General features: G+C 38.6%; 1 protein-coding gene across 1 annotated transcript; it reads left to right on the top strand.

The window, feature by feature from the left end:
* The first annotated feature begins 208 nt into the window (after nt 1-208).
* LOC139697958 (broad-complex core protein isoforms 1/2/3/4/5-like) lies at nt 209-16,058 on the top strand. Its single transcript, XM_071596814.1, has 5 exons — nt 209-793; nt 998-1,351; nt 3,246-3,332; nt 5,492-5,549; nt 15,070-16,058. The coding sequence occupies exons 1-5, from the start codon at nt 209-211 to the stop codon at nt 16,056-16,058; spliced, it is 2,073 nt and encodes a 690-aa protein (XP_071452915.1).
* The last annotated feature ends 1,482 nt before the right edge of the window (nt 16,059-17,540 follow it).

Below are 17,540 nucleotides of genomic sequence, written 5' to 3'. Positions count from 1 at the left end.
TTGCCGCACCCTTTGTACTATGCAAAAATACTGTCTTAAATACTAAGCAACCGCATAACCGACTCATGGCTTTCGTGGAAACATTCGCATCATTGTGCCGGAAGCATTTCTTCGGTTTGTCCCCGGTGATCGGTTGGCAGTTTCCTCAAGGAGCGATTTCTCTTTCTCCCTCACAGAACCGCCTCATTCCTACGAAGGAGAGGCGAAGATGGGGAGTGCTGCTCAGCAGTACTGCCTCCGATGGAACAACCACCGCTCCAACTTGCTCACCGTGTTCGACCAGCTGCTGCAAAATGAAGCCTTCACGGACGTCACGTTGGCGTGCGAGGGCGCCTCGATCAAGTGCCATAGGATGGTCCTGGCCGCCTGCTCATCCTACTTTCGATCCCTCTTCACAGATCTCTCATGTAGGCACTTAGTGGTGGTCCTCAAGGATGTTGGCTACCCGGAGATCAAGGCGATCCTCGAGTACATGTACCGGGGAGAGGTCAACGTCGCGCAGGACCAACTGGCCGCACTCCTGCGGGTCGCCGAGACCCTTAAGGTCAAGGGTCTCGTGGAAGAGAATGTCCGCGCCGACTCCCCACCGCCCAGTCACCACCACTCGCCCCCCTCCACCTCAACAGTGACCACCTCGGTCTCGTCCGTCCCGCCCAACTTGTCGCCTCCGCGGGCTGCCGGCATGACCACCGTCTCCCACGCCCACACGTACGTGCCTTCGCCGCCGTCTCCGCAGCCACCCGGGATGCCTGGGAGCAGCAGCATGGACCGCGGCGGCCAGCGCCCAGCAACGGTGGGGTTATCCCCCTGGGCCCTGCCCCCCGGCGCCCACCGCCCGCAACACCATCCGCACCATGTCCACCCCCTCCAGTCCCCCCACCATCACCCCCACTCCCTCATCCAGCACGGCACCCTGCCGCCCCCCTCCACTCACCACCACCACCCCTGCCCTCCTCCGCCTCCCTCCTCCTCGCACCACCATCACCACCACCAACAGCCGCCGCCGGAGGCCCGGGAGGAGGCGGGCGACCTGTCGTCGTCGCCCAAGCGGCGGCGGCCCTCTGGGGGGGGTGAAGGGGGCGCCATCCAGCGCTTCCCGTCTCCGCCGCAGAGGCGCGACACGCCCATCTTGCGCACGGTGCTCGGGCAGAGCCACCACCCGGGGATGGGCATCATGCAGAGGCCTGTGGCGCTGCTCTCCGGGCACTCTTCCCACGGGGAAGGAGGGGGGAGCGACGGCGCGGACTCGTCGCAGCCCGCCCAGAGGCCGGTGTCCCTGGTTTGCCGCCATGGGTCCGGTGCGTCACCCGATCGAGAAAGCTCCAACGGATCGGCGTCGGAGTCTGTACGGGTGGGTGGCGATTGTGGGAGAGCAGCCCCCTTCGCTCACACTCACTGGTGTGATGAGCGGCGATTTAAATGTATTTCACCAAATTCCCTATGGATATTCATTTTACAGAAAAGGTCACTGTTGGGTTTTTTTTGTTAACCTTGTGGGAAGAACCACCAATTGTTAGTTTAGCTAATTATCTAGGTGTAGGTTCCATTGAAATCTTTTCTTGGGATTAGCGCTCGCATAAAATTTACTCTGTAGCTCAAATAATTAATGAAGTTTAATTCATCTAATTTAGAGGGTTCAACTTAAGACAGTCCAATTCATTTGACATTGTCATGGTGAAATTAACATTTTCACTGTGTCTGACCCAGTTTGGGTATCATTTGACGAATGGAAATTTTAGCTTTAATTAGAGCTATTGAAATAATTAAACTGAATGGGAGCACATAAGAAGTGCAATAGTCATTGTTTTATGGCCAAACTTTTAAGGCATGCTAATTCATCAGGATTTTTTTGCCACTGGCAATATATGGTGGGATGAATGGATGGATGGATGTGATGTAAAGTTATAAAAGTGTTACTGTAGATCCATTAATCAAGATCCAATATCCCTGCTGTGTGCGGTGAAGGTGAGTGGGGTAGGATAATATATTCTCCCAGTGATTAAGTCAGGACATTCAAAATCCATGGAAGTGAAAAGTACTGGGGTGGACTTAACTTTTCTACACTGGGTACAAATTTAGTATTTGTTCCCAGGCACCATTATATCCCATTTCTGATGCTGCTTTGTAATTTTGACCGCCAACGAAATCAGTGTTATGTAAAAAATGCAAAAATATTGATACCATTATGGCTCCTGGGTGAAATTATTTTCTATCTGAATTTTGGTCTTCGGGCCATTCATTGCCAACTGCTGTGTTAAAGATTGATTACCATCATATAAACTCTTACTGAGCTTAGATATGAGCTGTAAGAATGCTATTTATTTCTGAGTAATTTGCCCTTAGTCAACATATCCCTCACAATAACCCTTAGGCACTCCCATGCAGAGGATATTAACAACCATGTCACCCATTAATTTTTCTTACCATCATAATTCATTATATGGCTAGGAAGATATAAATCAGGTCTGTACAACAGGAGGTGCCAGTTTGGTGGGGCACTTTGGAATGTGAGATTGCCATTCAAAAGAGTGGCATCATATCAAAAGACTCACCTACCTAGCCAACGAATCTCCATTGAATGACAGACCTCGTTTTGAATGCTAGCACCCATTCTATTCCACACCACCATTGCTAAGCAGTTACCCATCCTCTAGGAAGTAACTGGCACTCTTCCCCACTGTGCAACTTCTCCATGAGGATGGGGCTCAGAATTTTCCAAATGAGATACAGTATCAGATAAATATCAATAGCAATTAAATTTCGTTTTTCGTTTTTGGTTTATTGGCTCAAGTCATAATGCCTTATAAATTCATGTATTGTAATAGTCTTATTTTACATATTGCTCCCCATTTTTTGTGTTCCGTAGTACTTTGGAATTTTTGCGTTCACTCAGCTGGGCGGATAGGTAAACAATAAGTGAGCCAATGGTGTGAGGCCCAGTATGGGTGGGTCAGTGTTAAGAAAAGGAAATTGTGGAATGTATTGGTGAAATTCACTATTTTGCACTCCTTTTGTATAGGTGATATAAATGGCTCTCCCATACTACAGGATAGTGACATTATTGGAGAGTTGAAAGTTAATAATTCTTTTTATCAAATTTTAATGAACTAAACTAAAATCTAAGGAATTTTTTGTTTAGGATTTAATTTCATTGCTCTTGATTTTCAAATGTTTGGGCAAATGCTCAGTTTGTCAATATTTGTGACTTTTAAGCAATTAGAGCAATTTTTGATTTGTATTCACAGATCATGAAATATGAACAGTCATATGAGGATGATCATGCTCCCTATACAAACATCTCAAATGCTGATGACGAGTCTTACACTGACAAGGTATGATGCATTGTTTCATTTCTTATTTAAATAATTAAGGTAGATGTAGTAGTGTAAGGAGGTGGTAAGATGAATCATAATGTTCATTGAGACCCATTTACATTTATTGTAAAGTAATGGAATATTTTTAAGTAAATCAGGTGATTTATAAAAGCATACTAGTACATAAAGTATTTCAATCCTATGGAAGTGTATCTGATTTCTCAGGAATAATTATCATAAGGTATGATTATATTAAGTGCAATCAAAGATAATCCAAGAATATGAAAGAATCATGAATAGCAGTTTGGAAAAAAATGGGGTTGGTGATGCATGAGATGAACGTAGGGGTTTCTGGTATAACTCCTAGCAAGCTAATACTGGAAAATGTGGCATTTTTAACTATTGTGGTCAGCTGTGCTTTTTTTACAGTATTTACTGCCATCAGTGCAAAGAGGATTTGGTAGAAGTGACCGGAAATTTGTCGTTTGATCTACCCTTTACTATACCTGAAGTAATCTTAGTATAACATTCAATGTTTTTAAGCACTCCATGTACGTAATGGTTTTTATTAATCGATAATTCAATATTTATTTCAATTATTGGAACTTTCAAAAGTAGAACTTGTGCATAAAATTTGAAGAAAATCAAATGTATCCATTGCAAAGAACAAATTCATGTAATGTAGTTTGCAACCAAGCATATTTATTATAAATATCAACAAAGTTGGTGTGGACATATTCATGCAGATTCTGCAAAAACATTGGCATATCATTAGTGTCTGGTTTACTTATGTACTTGTTATAGTAATGCTTGTTGCTAGAAACATAGTAGCTCTTTTTAGCATAAATAATTGGATGGGATGAAATAGTATGAGCGACTGTCTGGGATACTTTCTTAAAACGTTCATAGTTGGTGCCTCCAAATCTGCTAATGCTTACTCTATGATGTGAAAACATTCTACCATTTTTAGGCTTAATCATTTTTGGTGTCTTTGTTTCCTGTCCGGGAAATTTTCTCTCTCATATTTAGAATTCTCTCGATTTCTCCATGTCAAACAGTAAAAATTCAATCAAATCATCTGCTTCAGGGTTTATTTTTAAATCCTGCTCATTTATCAAAGTTCCTCAATTCAATTTTGATCTTAGAATCCCCTGAAGTCCTTTTTACATGGTACGTAGTTAATAATTCATCAAAAAAGTATGTCCTGGCCTGTCACATCTCCATAACCCCTTAGCCCAATACATAACTTTGAGGCAGCTGGTCTTCAACCTTGTATCAACTGATGTTCACTTTGTGATATTAGGTTTCAATCATTCTCAATTGTGTCAGAAGGCTCATTAGCCATGTTTAATGTAAATAAGTGGTGGTTTGAATTTAATTACTATTGAATGAAAGCCAATACCTTATAACATTACATATTTTATGCTTGGTACATCAGTATTTGTCTTCAATGGACAAGTGGTGCCTTCTATTGGACAACTTTGACATATGTGGGAAGTTTAAATTACAACATAGCATATCAATATCATGTGACTATGGATCCATGTCAGTTTGGGGCTAGCTATATGCCATTTAAAAATGTATTGTCATTACAGATGCCTGCATCCATTCTTTCCCAGCTCTTCTCTTGCATATCTTACTAAGTGATTCCATTGCATGTACATGAAAAATATGGACAATAATGGGAAACTCTTTTCTCTTTTTCTCTTCAACTTTTACTCTGCAAATCACTGCCAAGCCTTACTTAATATCTTAATTTAGAGCTTGTACCTAGTGTGTTCCTTAATTCAATTACATGTTTCTCAGACAAGGAGTTTAGCAAGCATGATTGATCAAGTTTGACTAATTCAATAATGTTTTTATTTGTCAAACTATCTTTTGCATTCAAAAATAATCATTTCTCTTCTGAAATATGCTATCATTAATGTACTTTCATATTCAAGATAGAACTGATCCAGACTATAATTGCTTACAACAGTTAGTTCAACATCCATAATGGCCTTATTGGTTGAGTTCATTCCCAGGCATACATAGTTTATCTTGTTATTAAATATGTGTGCAACTTCGTTTTACCCTAAAGCCAGGGTGTTAAGAAAGACCTTTTGCAGATTTGTCATTGTCATCAATGGAATTCTGTTGTGACTATTGACCAATGATAATTTTTGCTTTGATTTCAGAAGAATGTGATGATGCTGCCAGGGTCCACTCAGCCTACATTTTCTGGGGAAATGAAAGGTAGGAATTGATGACTTAATTATTTGCACAAACCCATATTCATGTGTCCATATTGATTGACAAGTAATCTTAAGTTGAATATGTTCTTAAATTAAATCTCACCATTTTAAAGTTATGAACAAACTCAATTTTCAGTGTTCAAGGGTCCTAAATGAATGGACTGACAGACGTTTACAATGGTTATACTTGATCAGTAAATAAATCATACTGGTTTAGCTTTCTATTTAAATACTAGACAAATAGGTTTACCAAGTTCGTAAATTACTCATTCATCCTGTTATTAGGAGGGATGTAGCTGCTGCCATGAGTGTTTTGTAAAAAAAAATGAAATGCAAATGCTTTACCAAGTGATTTATTTACCGTGGACTTTCATTCGCATATTCCATAAAATCTATGCAATACATTTTTTGTAGTCGATATTAAAGCTGTATGTTTTGTCTCTGATTTTCCCCTGGCTTATAGTCTTGCAACACTTAATCAATATTGTCTTATAATTGAAGTCGACCCAATTGACTATACTGAAATCTGGGCTGTGACAAGATTCTCCTTCATAAATCATATTTCTGCAAGGTAACCACCATTCATTGGGTAGGTTACTGCATTGATTGAGTATGGTGCTTCAATATGCTAGTGTATTCAAATTTCTTTGGAGTAAACTTAAGGATAATGCAGAGGCTTGCATAGTCTGAAGCATAGTATCACATCTTCTTCTAATGATAAAATATGTTTGCTTCCTTCCAAAAAATTATTTTTTATTAGCTAAGGCTGTATTGATCCTTAACACAAAAACACTGGCTGTAAGCACTGTCATCAATTGAACCAAAAATCATGATTAGCCACAAATGTAAATGGATAATAGGTTTACATATCAAATTTCTTAAACTGTTATATTTAGGTAATATAACCGAGGTAAAATAATATAATATAATCATTTGTTTCACATCCGACATTATTTCACTTAAGGCATTGATCAAGCAAAAAGAAGTGGCATTTCCTGTAGCCAATGAAGTTTTTTTGGAATCAATAGAATACAGATGACTTTATAATGTATTTACAAAATTTATCAGTATGAAAATATTTAATGAATTGCAATGTCTTGGGGAAAGATGTCCAAATAAAACAATATGTTGATGAGAGCCAAATTACGGTTTCCAGTTCATTCATTGGCATGTTTTTATTTATCTACTCCAAAAAGAAACCAAAATTGTATCCTTTTGGCAGGGGACTGCTTTAATCCCCTGCCTCATCTTCTCGATTGTAATTGTATGATATTATAATTAAATAGGATTAAAATTATAAGGTTTAACTGCTGGCATTTTAATATAATATCTGAATGCATGCACATCCACTCCTCATTTCTTCAATTTTATTTGGCATTAACACAAACATGAATGACTAAATGTTGTTTTCATCAGTAGATTAATTATAGCAAAGGTTGGCAAGACCATCTTCATATTTTGTGGCAAAATGAAAATGACTGGCATAATCCATTAAACTGGATGAACTAAACATTTGTGAACTATGCATTAGTATATGTAGTTTTAATTCACTGCAAGCCACTGCTAGGGTGTCTGGCAGGGGGTACACACCAAACTAATTTGGACCCAAATATTTTTACCCCTACTTCGGTCGGACAGTGTTATTCTGATCCCTTACCATTGGAAAAAAATGACATCTTAAATCTATCTGTTCTACACTTAATCTCTCTTCATTTTATTTTCATGATCTTGCCTAACTTAGTGCAATCGGTGTAAAAATACATTTTCTATCTCTTTTCTAAAGAGACTTCCTTCCAGAGACATCTTGTCTTTATGGTGAGAAACATTATTACTCACTCTAGTATTCTTGCCAGTAGGCATGTGGGTGTCACCATGGACATAATGAAGGGTGAACAGCACTACCGTTCTGTGTATGTGGTGAAATTACAAATTAAAACCTGATGCAATCAATTAACTTACCCTGACTAGTAGACTACCGCTAAACAAGATCATACACCAACACAACTTCCAAAGATATCCATGGTATGAATAGAAAGAATGATCCCTCCTAAACCCCTGCAATATCCTCCATGCAAGAACCACCTCACAGTTGCCCTTGAAAGACACCACGAATCGCCCCTAAGAGTGAGACTCTGGCTTCTTCAAGGTTTTCCATTAAAGATCAACAACCGGTGGCAACATCTCTCCTTTAGAACCAATTTCGCCAGGGCCAGCAGCCTTGTCCCTTGAAGCAGAGAGCCCGAGAGAATGGCATGTCCTCTTAAAGGCGTGCTACGCAAACCGTGTGGCCCAGGTCTGCCGTTCCGAAAGAAACTCCCAGCCAGATGTATTCCTCTCAGGTCGAGCCCCAAGTTGCAGTCACTTGACGTCTTTCCCCTACTTCCAATAAATACTGCTAATAAATAGATGCTTTATTACTGCCACAAATCTCTCCTGGTTGGAAAATAAATACTGCTAATAAATAGATGCTTTATTACTGCCACAAATCTCTCCTGGTTGGAAAACGTCCCATGGATGCACAAAAAACAAAACCTCAAAAGCAGTCTCCTCTGAAATAGCCAGGGAAACACTGTCAAAACTACCTCTCCAAAGGAAGTAAAATATTCCCCATCTCCCCATTTGAATTGAGAGGCTTTCGAGCAAAAATGAGTAAATGAGGCAAAGCAAGCGTGAGGTATATGGATCATAGAGATAGAAGAGGAATGCATTCACAATTTTGAGAAAGCAACGGAAGTGCGGTGAGATGTGATAACAAGAAATGGATTATCCATCGGGAAGTGTAATGAAAAGGGAATGGTAACAGAAATGGAACAGATGGTGCAAAGTGACTATTTGCGCATGTGATGAATCACTTAAGAAAGGAAAGATGAGGAAGGAATAGGTTGGAGTTACCATCTCACAAAACAGCATTGTAAGTTGAGGTGAAGTAAAGGAATAAATGGTTCTTGTAAATCACTTATGACCATACCTGGCTCGTAGACTGCTGATTGATATGAGTGGGAAAAATAGGTTTGCCAAGGAAGGTGGAATTGGCACAAAGAGGATGAAGGAAATGCAAGAGTGAGTAGGAAGCCCTGAGGGAGAAGTGGAAAGCATTATGATGACACTACAACCAGGCCCTACCATGAAAGGAGGTGGGGAGAAGGCATTTTGATCACCATTAAAAATTTTCGTTCATATTTGATGCATCAAATAAATCGGTTGTCTGTTGACTGAGAGATAAAAAAATAATAGTGCACCAGGAAAAATTTCATTACCCTTGTAAACACAGTAAACCCATGCTAGCTAATCTGCAATAAAAGGGGCCTTGAGTTGTCCAGATTTGGTTTAATCCGGATAATATGGAGATTTGATGGACATTTCCCCCCCCCCCCCCCAAATCCTGTGTACCATTAATAGGACTCCTAATGCCTCAATTGATCCTCAAAGAAGATCCCATTTAAAAATGAAATAAGAATTTATTTTGAATTTACTGCTTATTTTCTGCTAAAATTAAGTCTGGAATAAATCATAAGTGTCTTTAAATAAAAAGCATAATCAATCTAATTTTTATTTTGAAAAAAGACAGTTTAACTTCAGAAAAATGGCTATAGTTTTCTTTTGTAATTTTCAGTTGTAATCATACAATTTACAGTCAATGTTATTCTATTTTATTAGATTTTATTGAACCATCTACGGATGATTGTTATTTTCCAAGTTAATCCACCATCAAACTGTGAAAAATAGCGAGAGAGTGTTTGTTAGCATTTTTTGTGGTCTATTATTTCAATGAAAATGAATGATTTTGGTCACATGTCTAATTATAGAAAAAACATATATTTCTTTCTGATAAATTCGATGAAAATTTATTTTGTATTTTTGTAATGTAGGGAACAAAATGATTATGGAGCCAGTCTGTTGTGATAACCCTGATTAACTAATAATTTATTGAATTCTTTTAGGGTAGAGTGTGGCATAGGCTCCTGCAGAGTTGATAGTTGTCATTATTATCCCATGGCAGTGTTTTTCAAATTGTGGTTATGCTCAGTATTAGCATACCAGAAGCATAGGCACCCATTCTCAGCAGACTTTTTATCTGGGAACCTTAAATTCACTTTGTAAAATTTGCATATTTTCTGTCAAAGCTCCTAAGTGCATTTTTCATCTGAATTATGTGTGGGTCATTCAACAATCCCCTAGAAAATCCAAGCAATATTGCTTGTAGCATTAGAAAAGGTTTGCTTTTAGTAAATTTCATCTCTTACTAGATTGTTGTTAAATTTTCAGCTATAACCATTACATATTTTCATTTTCAAATTGGATGAAGCAACCAACTTTTTCTCATTTAGAAAATAGAAAAAAATGACTTTGGTGCATTAATTAAACTTTTCTATTTATAAGGCTTGACATCAATAGTGGTCAAAATTGAGTTGGATGAAGTTCATGGCATATTTTTTCCTTTGTTTTGACTGTTTAAGACTGGAGAAATGAGTTTAAACATGGCCATACATCCACAAATAATGAACATAATTCGGGAGGTGCGGTGGAATTGACTTGTTCCAAAACAATTGGCAAAATCCACAACATGGTTTTGGGTAATTGGCAAATCAAAGTTGGTGGAATAATGAGGGCTACAGGCATATCACACCAAAAATTGGGAATGATAAAAAATCTCAACGAGACAGGTGTCACGTTTGTTCACAGTGGAGAATAAACTAAATTGTGTTGTCAAATTGGTGGCTGGTTAGATGCTTTTCCATCATAATATTGATGAATGTGTGTCGATACGTAAGTATGGATGAAATACGGATAAACTGCTATATTTCAGAGACAAAGGAACAGTCAAAATAGTGGGTTCCTGAAGGCAATCTGGGTCCAAAGAAGGCAAAGACTGAAACTGGCCATAAAGGTGATGGCCGGCCTAAGATTTTTGGGATGGATGCAGAATCATCTGCATGCATTGACTCTTTGAAAAAAGTACAAATGATAAATTGAAGATTATTATGTATCATTATTGTACTGGTTGGGCAAATAAATAAAAAAAGTCTGCATTTGCTATAGAAAATGTTCTCTTCCATCGAGGAAATGCATAAGTCCACACCTGTGCAGTTTCAATGGCGAAACTCGTGCATTTAAATTTCAAATTATTACAGCAGCCACCATATTCACCATATTTGGCCATCTGGCTTTTTTTTTTAATTACCAAACTTGAAAAAATGGTTTGGCTGAAAGGAAATTATGCTGAAAAATAAAAAAAATCTACCCTTAAAAATTTTTTTTTGTATTTTTTCCTAAGAGCTTATTGAATGACACGCATGGATCTGAAATGACTGTAAATAATATTACTTTCTAAAATTTTCTGTAAATAATATGTTAGTTTTTCTGCCATAAATTACCATGGTCATTAATTATTTAGGTTTATGGGGAGAAATGAGATGACGTGGAAAGAATTAACCATCTATTTCATGTGTGTGTGTTGCTTCTACAAAATATGCAGTGTTTAGATGAACATGTGATTTATTTTTAATGTAGTATTAATTCATTCATAATTTCATATGTATGGCTGGAATATTGATTGAAATAATGTATTTATTTGCCAGCAAATAGGCACTTGCAAGCTAGATATACTTTGGCAAGGCACATCAGTGCTCTTGTGAACCCATAATTGACTTCCTGTGGATGAACTAGTGTTTGGATTAGTGGGAGTTTCTGGGTCTGGATAAGAGAGGGTCTCTTGTATGTCATGCAGGTTGATGGCATGTTGGTGAAGCTACTGAATTCATAAACTTGAGGCTGTGACACCTACCATTTTGGTAATTTTTTTGTGTTTATCTTGGAACTTTGACTCATTGATAGGTAGACTAGCTGACTTTTTTTACGAAGGGGTTTATCTTTCTCTAACAAGATTCTTCATTTGATCTATCATTGATCTCTAGAAAATATTCCTTACAGTTATGAAAGAATTTAATTACTTGGACATACCCGTGAGAAGGCTGTTACACACAAGCCTATTGCAATTACAGCAGACATGGTATGAATCGGTGAAGGTGAATGATTTTTACACTCTAAAATTGTTGCATTGAAATGCATGTTAGCAGATGACTCCGTTAAAAGTCACTGTTGGGGCATCTCCCGCAGTTTCTTGGAATAAAAATTTGTTGCAGAATATACTACCTTAACTGGTGTGTATGCCTGAATATTAGCTGATAGTTTTTGTTGCAATACATATTGAAAAAAATCATCCATTAGCTTAAATTTGAGCCTTGGAAATAAATCTTTCAATTTTTATCATATAATTAGCAGTATTGTACCAGTTTAGGATAGATTTTTGATGGCCCCTGGAACTACAGACTACTCTTAGCCTACTCCAGTAATTCCTGACTAACATTGCACGAAATCTCTGAGACTGAATATAACCAATTTTACTGTACTGGGGTAATGGAAAGTTAAACTCATGTCCAAAAAAATCTATCTATGCTTACAATTACCACTGTTTCTCTAGTTACCCATGTACTTCCATTCTGGAGAGTCTATTCTGCTCCTGTCACTTTAATGCTATGAAGAGGTCTTGGGTGAAGTCTGCAAGGGTTGTCAGTCACCCAGTAAAAGAAGAAAATGAAATTGAGCCGGAGAGATGAAAATGCGCTTAATTGTTCGACTACAGCACCCTCCGCGTTGCCACCACACTAATATTGTTTTTAAAGACCATTTCTTGATGTTTTCTAAAAGAATGACAAAGCCTCCATGCCCACCAGATCACTGCACGGTGACCACTGAAAATGGCGTAGTTTCCCCTAGCTAACGCCACTTCCCACTCCACTAATTCAGTGATTTTTTTTTAAACTAAGGAGTCCACTCTGTCCCATGCTGTATAAGAATTTTTGATTCCCTATCCATGCCCAGAATGCTTCAGCATAAAATATTAGCAAATCACCTTTTTCCAAAATATATTGGTGATTTTCAAGTGGTTGACTTAGATCTGGGATCAAGTTCTATTTGGGCGGGTATGTTAATAAGTATTACTCCTAGGTTTTTAGTGTTAGAATTTGTAGATTAGTTAAAATAATTACCTATTAATTGTAAATATTGCCGACCCTGGTGGTGGTGGGGTAACGTCCTCGTCTGCCATTCCAAGGGTCGCAGGTTCGATTCCTGCCTGGGTGGGTTTGGTTTTCCTTCACCTAGGGCTTGGGTGTTTGTAAATGTGACCATTGTTAATAGTCCGATGTAAAGGCCAATATGTGCTGTTTTTGGACTGATGCTGAATAAATAAATAAATAAAATAAATGTGACAGTTACTCTGTTATGGCATAAAGGACATTACAATGTTGAATAAAGTATACAGTGAAATCCATGAGGAAAAAAAGAAATAATCATTTAGTCTGTGGTGAACTTAATCACATTTCATTATTTGGAAGTCAGAGAGTAATGGGAGGGAGGCTAGGGAGTGGTTTCTTTCTGAATCTAAAGGAGGCAAATGGTTGTATTTGATCATTTAAGCACATGGCTGAGAACTAAGTGAAGATTATAGTTAGCCAAATCACTCAGATAAAAAACCAAAGTGGTGACACGGGAGACATCCAGGACAAAGTGTCCTTTTCCGCAGATTCTTCCAGGAAGACTGCTTCTCCTCCCATGTGGGAAACTCCCCTCAATCCAGTCAATTGTAGACGGGACACCATATTTTTCTGTTCTATCAAAAGCAGAGCGTATCTCATGCTCATCTCAGACACCTGGTGTAGTTGACACCAATTCTTGTGTGGTGCAAATATATTTGTTCTGGAACCAAACTTGTCCACCCTAAATGCCCCAAAGGATTATTTTGTAGTCATTTTACTTCTAAGCTAAATTAAAAATTTTTTCTTATCTATTTCTCAATTATTTTGAGTAATTGTTCCATTTCATTAATCAAGATTTATATCAGTACGTATATTTTCCATGCATTAATTTAATTTTTTTAAATTCCATTTGATATTAATTTGATGACCAGATAATTCTGTTTTTAAGAAGTTTAACTGTTCAAAAATCATCTGCATGAGTATACTAACCTGGGCCCAATATTCCCAGATCCCTGAATTTCATGCATGAGTCAAGTAGAAATTTAGTATTTGCATTTCTGAAATTTAGGGAACCTTTACTATATACTTGTATGCAGTACATTTTTACAAATAAATACAACTGTTTACATATACCATAGGATATATCTAACATCGAAAAGAATCAAACTCGGAATCTTGGAATTTCATTTGGCATTTTCAAAGAACACTTCAAATCAAAGTATATTAATTTAAATTTGAATGGTTTTAAAACTGATCAGTCAACACTACAAGCCTCATGAACATCTGTCAAAGTACCTCACATCGACTTGTAGCATTGATAAACTGTAGCCCTAATACTTGATCATCTACTATCTAAAACTTATTTTTAAGAGCATGAAAAACCTATATAAGTGCAGCACACTATAGATTCACATACACACGTGTATATACATTCATAAACCCTTTTAATTGAAAGAGTTATATAATTAAGAAACTGGATAAAGTTATAAATAGAGAGAAAAGTAAATGGAATAGAAGCTCTTAATAACACCTTGTGCATAAATGCTGCTGTCACAGTTAATTGATTTTTCAGTGGTCAGCCATCATAGTATGTTAGCTCAATTATCAGAATAAGGAATGCCCAACAACTGGGTGTTTTTCTGGCCCAACATAAATAATTGGGGATATACCTCTCAAATCTACATATTGTTTAGGAACTTCTTAATGGAACTGTGTCATTAGTGCATGGTATATGCTTGTGAAAAACATGGTATATGCTTGTGGTCTGCAGTAAAGCAACCATTCACAACAGCTTTATTAAGCATTTAGTCTTCAGGAATTCGGATTATCAGGCAATTTTCTTTAGCAAAAGGTGTGCTTTCTTAGTGAGACCATGTTCTATTAGTGGCCTAGATACTACAATATTTTTCTTTTCGTCTGTAAAGTGGCCATCATAATCAGGCCCTTAAAAGCCATTAGCTCTCACCTTATTTTTCATTAATGGTTGGTGACAAGAAAAAATTCTTAACATCTCATTATTAACTAAAACTGTTTTTGTACATATTTAACCACCACTCTTTCATCATTGTGGAAATTTTTGGCAGTGAAAATATTTCTCCAACCTGACAGATTCATAGAAGCCAATTTTGGATGAAGACAAGGTTGTTAGTCATTACTATTCTTTAATGCAACTGTTAGGAAGTCCAACATAGTATGATTTCCTGCATTACAACTAGGTAGTGGAGCTGGGCTGCAAGGTCCTTAATATGTAAAAGAAGATTTAATTATGGCTAGCAATAGTAATAACAAACCAAAGGAGGATCTGCAATGCCACCCAAGGTTTTTAATGCTCCAAATCTTAAGAAATATAATTCTTTCACCCCTGGGATGACACTTAAAGGCATGATATTTGAGTTAGCATTTAAATGTCATTAATTAATTGGATATTACACTTCCTAAATGTTTTTTAAAAATCTTTTTAGTAATTAAAAATCATTTTTTCAGGAATTTCATCTGGAATTGCAACTTATGTGCCAACCCAGAAACCAGAGTGGAAACGCTACAAGCAATATACTCGCAGTGACATAATGTCAGCCATTGAAGCCGTCAGGACAGGGATGAGTGCCCTCCAAGCGGCACGCAAATATGGAGTACCCTCTCGCACCCTCTATGACAAAGTTAAAAAGCTCGGAATAACTACGAGTCGGCCCTTCAAGAGGTCCAGTGCACCCATGTCTCATCACCAAGGGGGTAACAGTAATGAGTCCATCAGTAAATCCACAACCCCAACTCCTCCTCCCTCTTCCCAGCAATCCCAGCAGCCCCCACCGCCAACCACACCCAATTCGTCCCCCAATGAGGGCGATCCTGAGACCCCTCCTGGGGTGGGTGGGCAGGAAGGCTCAGGTGAGGGCAGCAGTGTTGACGGGGGCATGGAGGAGAGCCAGTCTCCCATGTCTGGCCACCGAATGTCCAGCCATGCCATGCCCACCCACCCCACATCCAGCCATCCCCACCTCCACTTTGCCCCATCCTCTGTTGCCCACTCACCTCCACCACCCACCACGACTAACACTTCCCGCACCCACCACCACCCCAACCGCACCCCTCCCATGGAGGCAGTCAATGATGTGCCAGAGCCCAGGGGGTCTGTTGTTACAGCAGTGCCGCGGCACGTGGAGGATGGTGACATGAACGACGTGGGGCGGCCTGCATCCCGTGAAGGAGTTGGCCCATCATGCATAGCAAGTCCACAGCCAGCAGTGTACCACAGCGCTGATATCAAGGGGGGAAATGAAGAGGAGGAGGGGGAGGAGAGGGGAGAGGATGAGGTGGAGGACCTTTCGGTAGGTGGGCGGCACAGGGAAGTGGGCTCAGTGGTGGCCTTTGTGCCAGGAGACGGTCGCCGTGAGGCCGTGGTCGTGAAGGCTGAGAGGATGGAGGAGGGGCGAGTGGGAGGCCCTGTTGGGAAGAATGAGGAGGTGTTGGACTGAAGGCAAAATGGGCCCAAAGTGATTGTTGTTCCCTTTGGTTGACAGCATTTGTAAATGTGGCTGTTATGCCCGATCCCTCTCTCACTTTTTATATAGACCCTGCCAATTTGACTGCCTACTGAAACGGGCCTTGGCTCTTGTTATTTTTGTATCACAGTTTTGAACCACTTTCTCAATCCCCAGTCTCATCACATGCCTTTGACAAATTCTGTCATCACTAACCAGCTGCAGCCAAATATTCTTGATGCAAAATGCCTTATTGTTATCTTATTAAGTTTTCTACCAGTTTTATCACTTTTAAAATCTAATCCGTTATAGTTTTCTCCAATACATGAAAGATGTGAGTCAATATGGCATTACCTTGCCATGATGATGGCTGAATGTTTGTCCTTAGAATGGGGTACTTGCACTAGCTTCCTGAGGGACCAAACTACTTATGATCATTGAAGAAAATTGATGCCAATGATTAATTGTTCTTTAAGGAACTATTATAAGACTGAAATACTTTTAGATTTAAGTGTGTATTGAACATTGATTGTTCCACTGTATACTCCTAGCAGTCGTAAAGAGGAGTTCTGTGATGACAGAGACTGACAGCAGCGTACCTCTTCGTTGCTTTTTCTAAAAGACTTGGGTAAAGATGATATAGAAAGTGGGAGATAGAGGCTGGCTCAGATGTAACAGCAGTAATATCTTTCATGAGGAGTTAGTTTCTTGATAGGAGAATAGGTTTGAAATGCCAAATATAGGAAGGGGACTATTGGATGCAGTAACAAGGAATATTTTGCCTATAATTCTGCTTTGGAATGGGATTAGGTTTTCAAAGAAAATCATTATACCAGAGATTTTTCTAAGAAAATTGTAATGGAGGGAAAGATTAATGTTTGCTGATTTTATGAAGAAGTAATATTTTGAAAGACTCGAAAAGCTTGAGAGAATGCTGCTATAAGCGAAGGCACTCTCTTTCATTATGATTTTATATAAACAAAACATTTTACTTATGTTGTACTCTCCTTGCATTTTAATGTAGGTGTTGCTTGAAAGAAGTGAAGGATTTTTCTAGAAAAGGTAATTATATATGAATATATATATATATATTATATATATATCTCCGAGATGGGGGTGGCCTCTGTTTTGTAATGAGAGGGTAAGATTTTTTTGTTTAGTTGCATAGCCATGATGCATTTGGTGTCATTGATGTCAGCATCTTAATAAATGATATCACAGTAGCTTAGGAGACATTATCACTGGTGAGAAGCATGTACTTGATTACTGAAATTTGAATGCACGAATTATATTCTCATTTTATTTTCTTCTTCTGCTGCAAAAATAGCGATCAAAATATCATGTTAATCACCGGTTGTCCAGTTGTTAATTACCTACAGAAACACTAACACAGCCATTGTTTGCCTACTTACGGCATCATGTTATATTCATAAGATTTTTAATTATTTTTACTCCATACCTGTGATTACTTGACTG

The sequence above is a fragment of the Hetaerina americana genome, unplaced genomic scaffold (genome assembly GCF_022747635.1).
Source record: "Hetaerina americana unplaced genomic scaffold, ioHetAmer1.1.p SCAF_8, whole genome shotgun sequence".
In the NCBI taxonomy this organism is placed as follows: Eukaryota; Metazoa; Arthropoda; class Insecta; order Odonata; family Calopterygidae; genus Hetaerina; species Hetaerina americana.
The sequence above is the reverse complement of the archived record's forward strand: the minus strand, read 5'-3'. Positions and strand labels throughout refer to the sequence as shown.

What these genes read in the sequence shown, in the direction of transcription:
- LOC139697958 (XM_071596814.1), top strand. Translation starts at nt 209, where the DNA reads ATGGGGAGTGCTGCTCAGCAGTACTGCCTCCGATGGAACAACCACCGC. An exon ending in CGGCGTCGGAGTCTGTACGG is followed by an intron (nt 1,352 to 3,245) that starts GTGGGTGGCGAT and finishes TTGTATTCACAG; the next exon opens with ATCATGAAATATGAACAGTC. An exon ending in ATTTTCTGGGGAAATGAAAG is followed by an intron (nt 5,550 to 15,069) that starts GTAGGAATTGAT and finishes TCATTTTTTCAG; the next exon opens with GAATTTCATCTGGAATTGCA.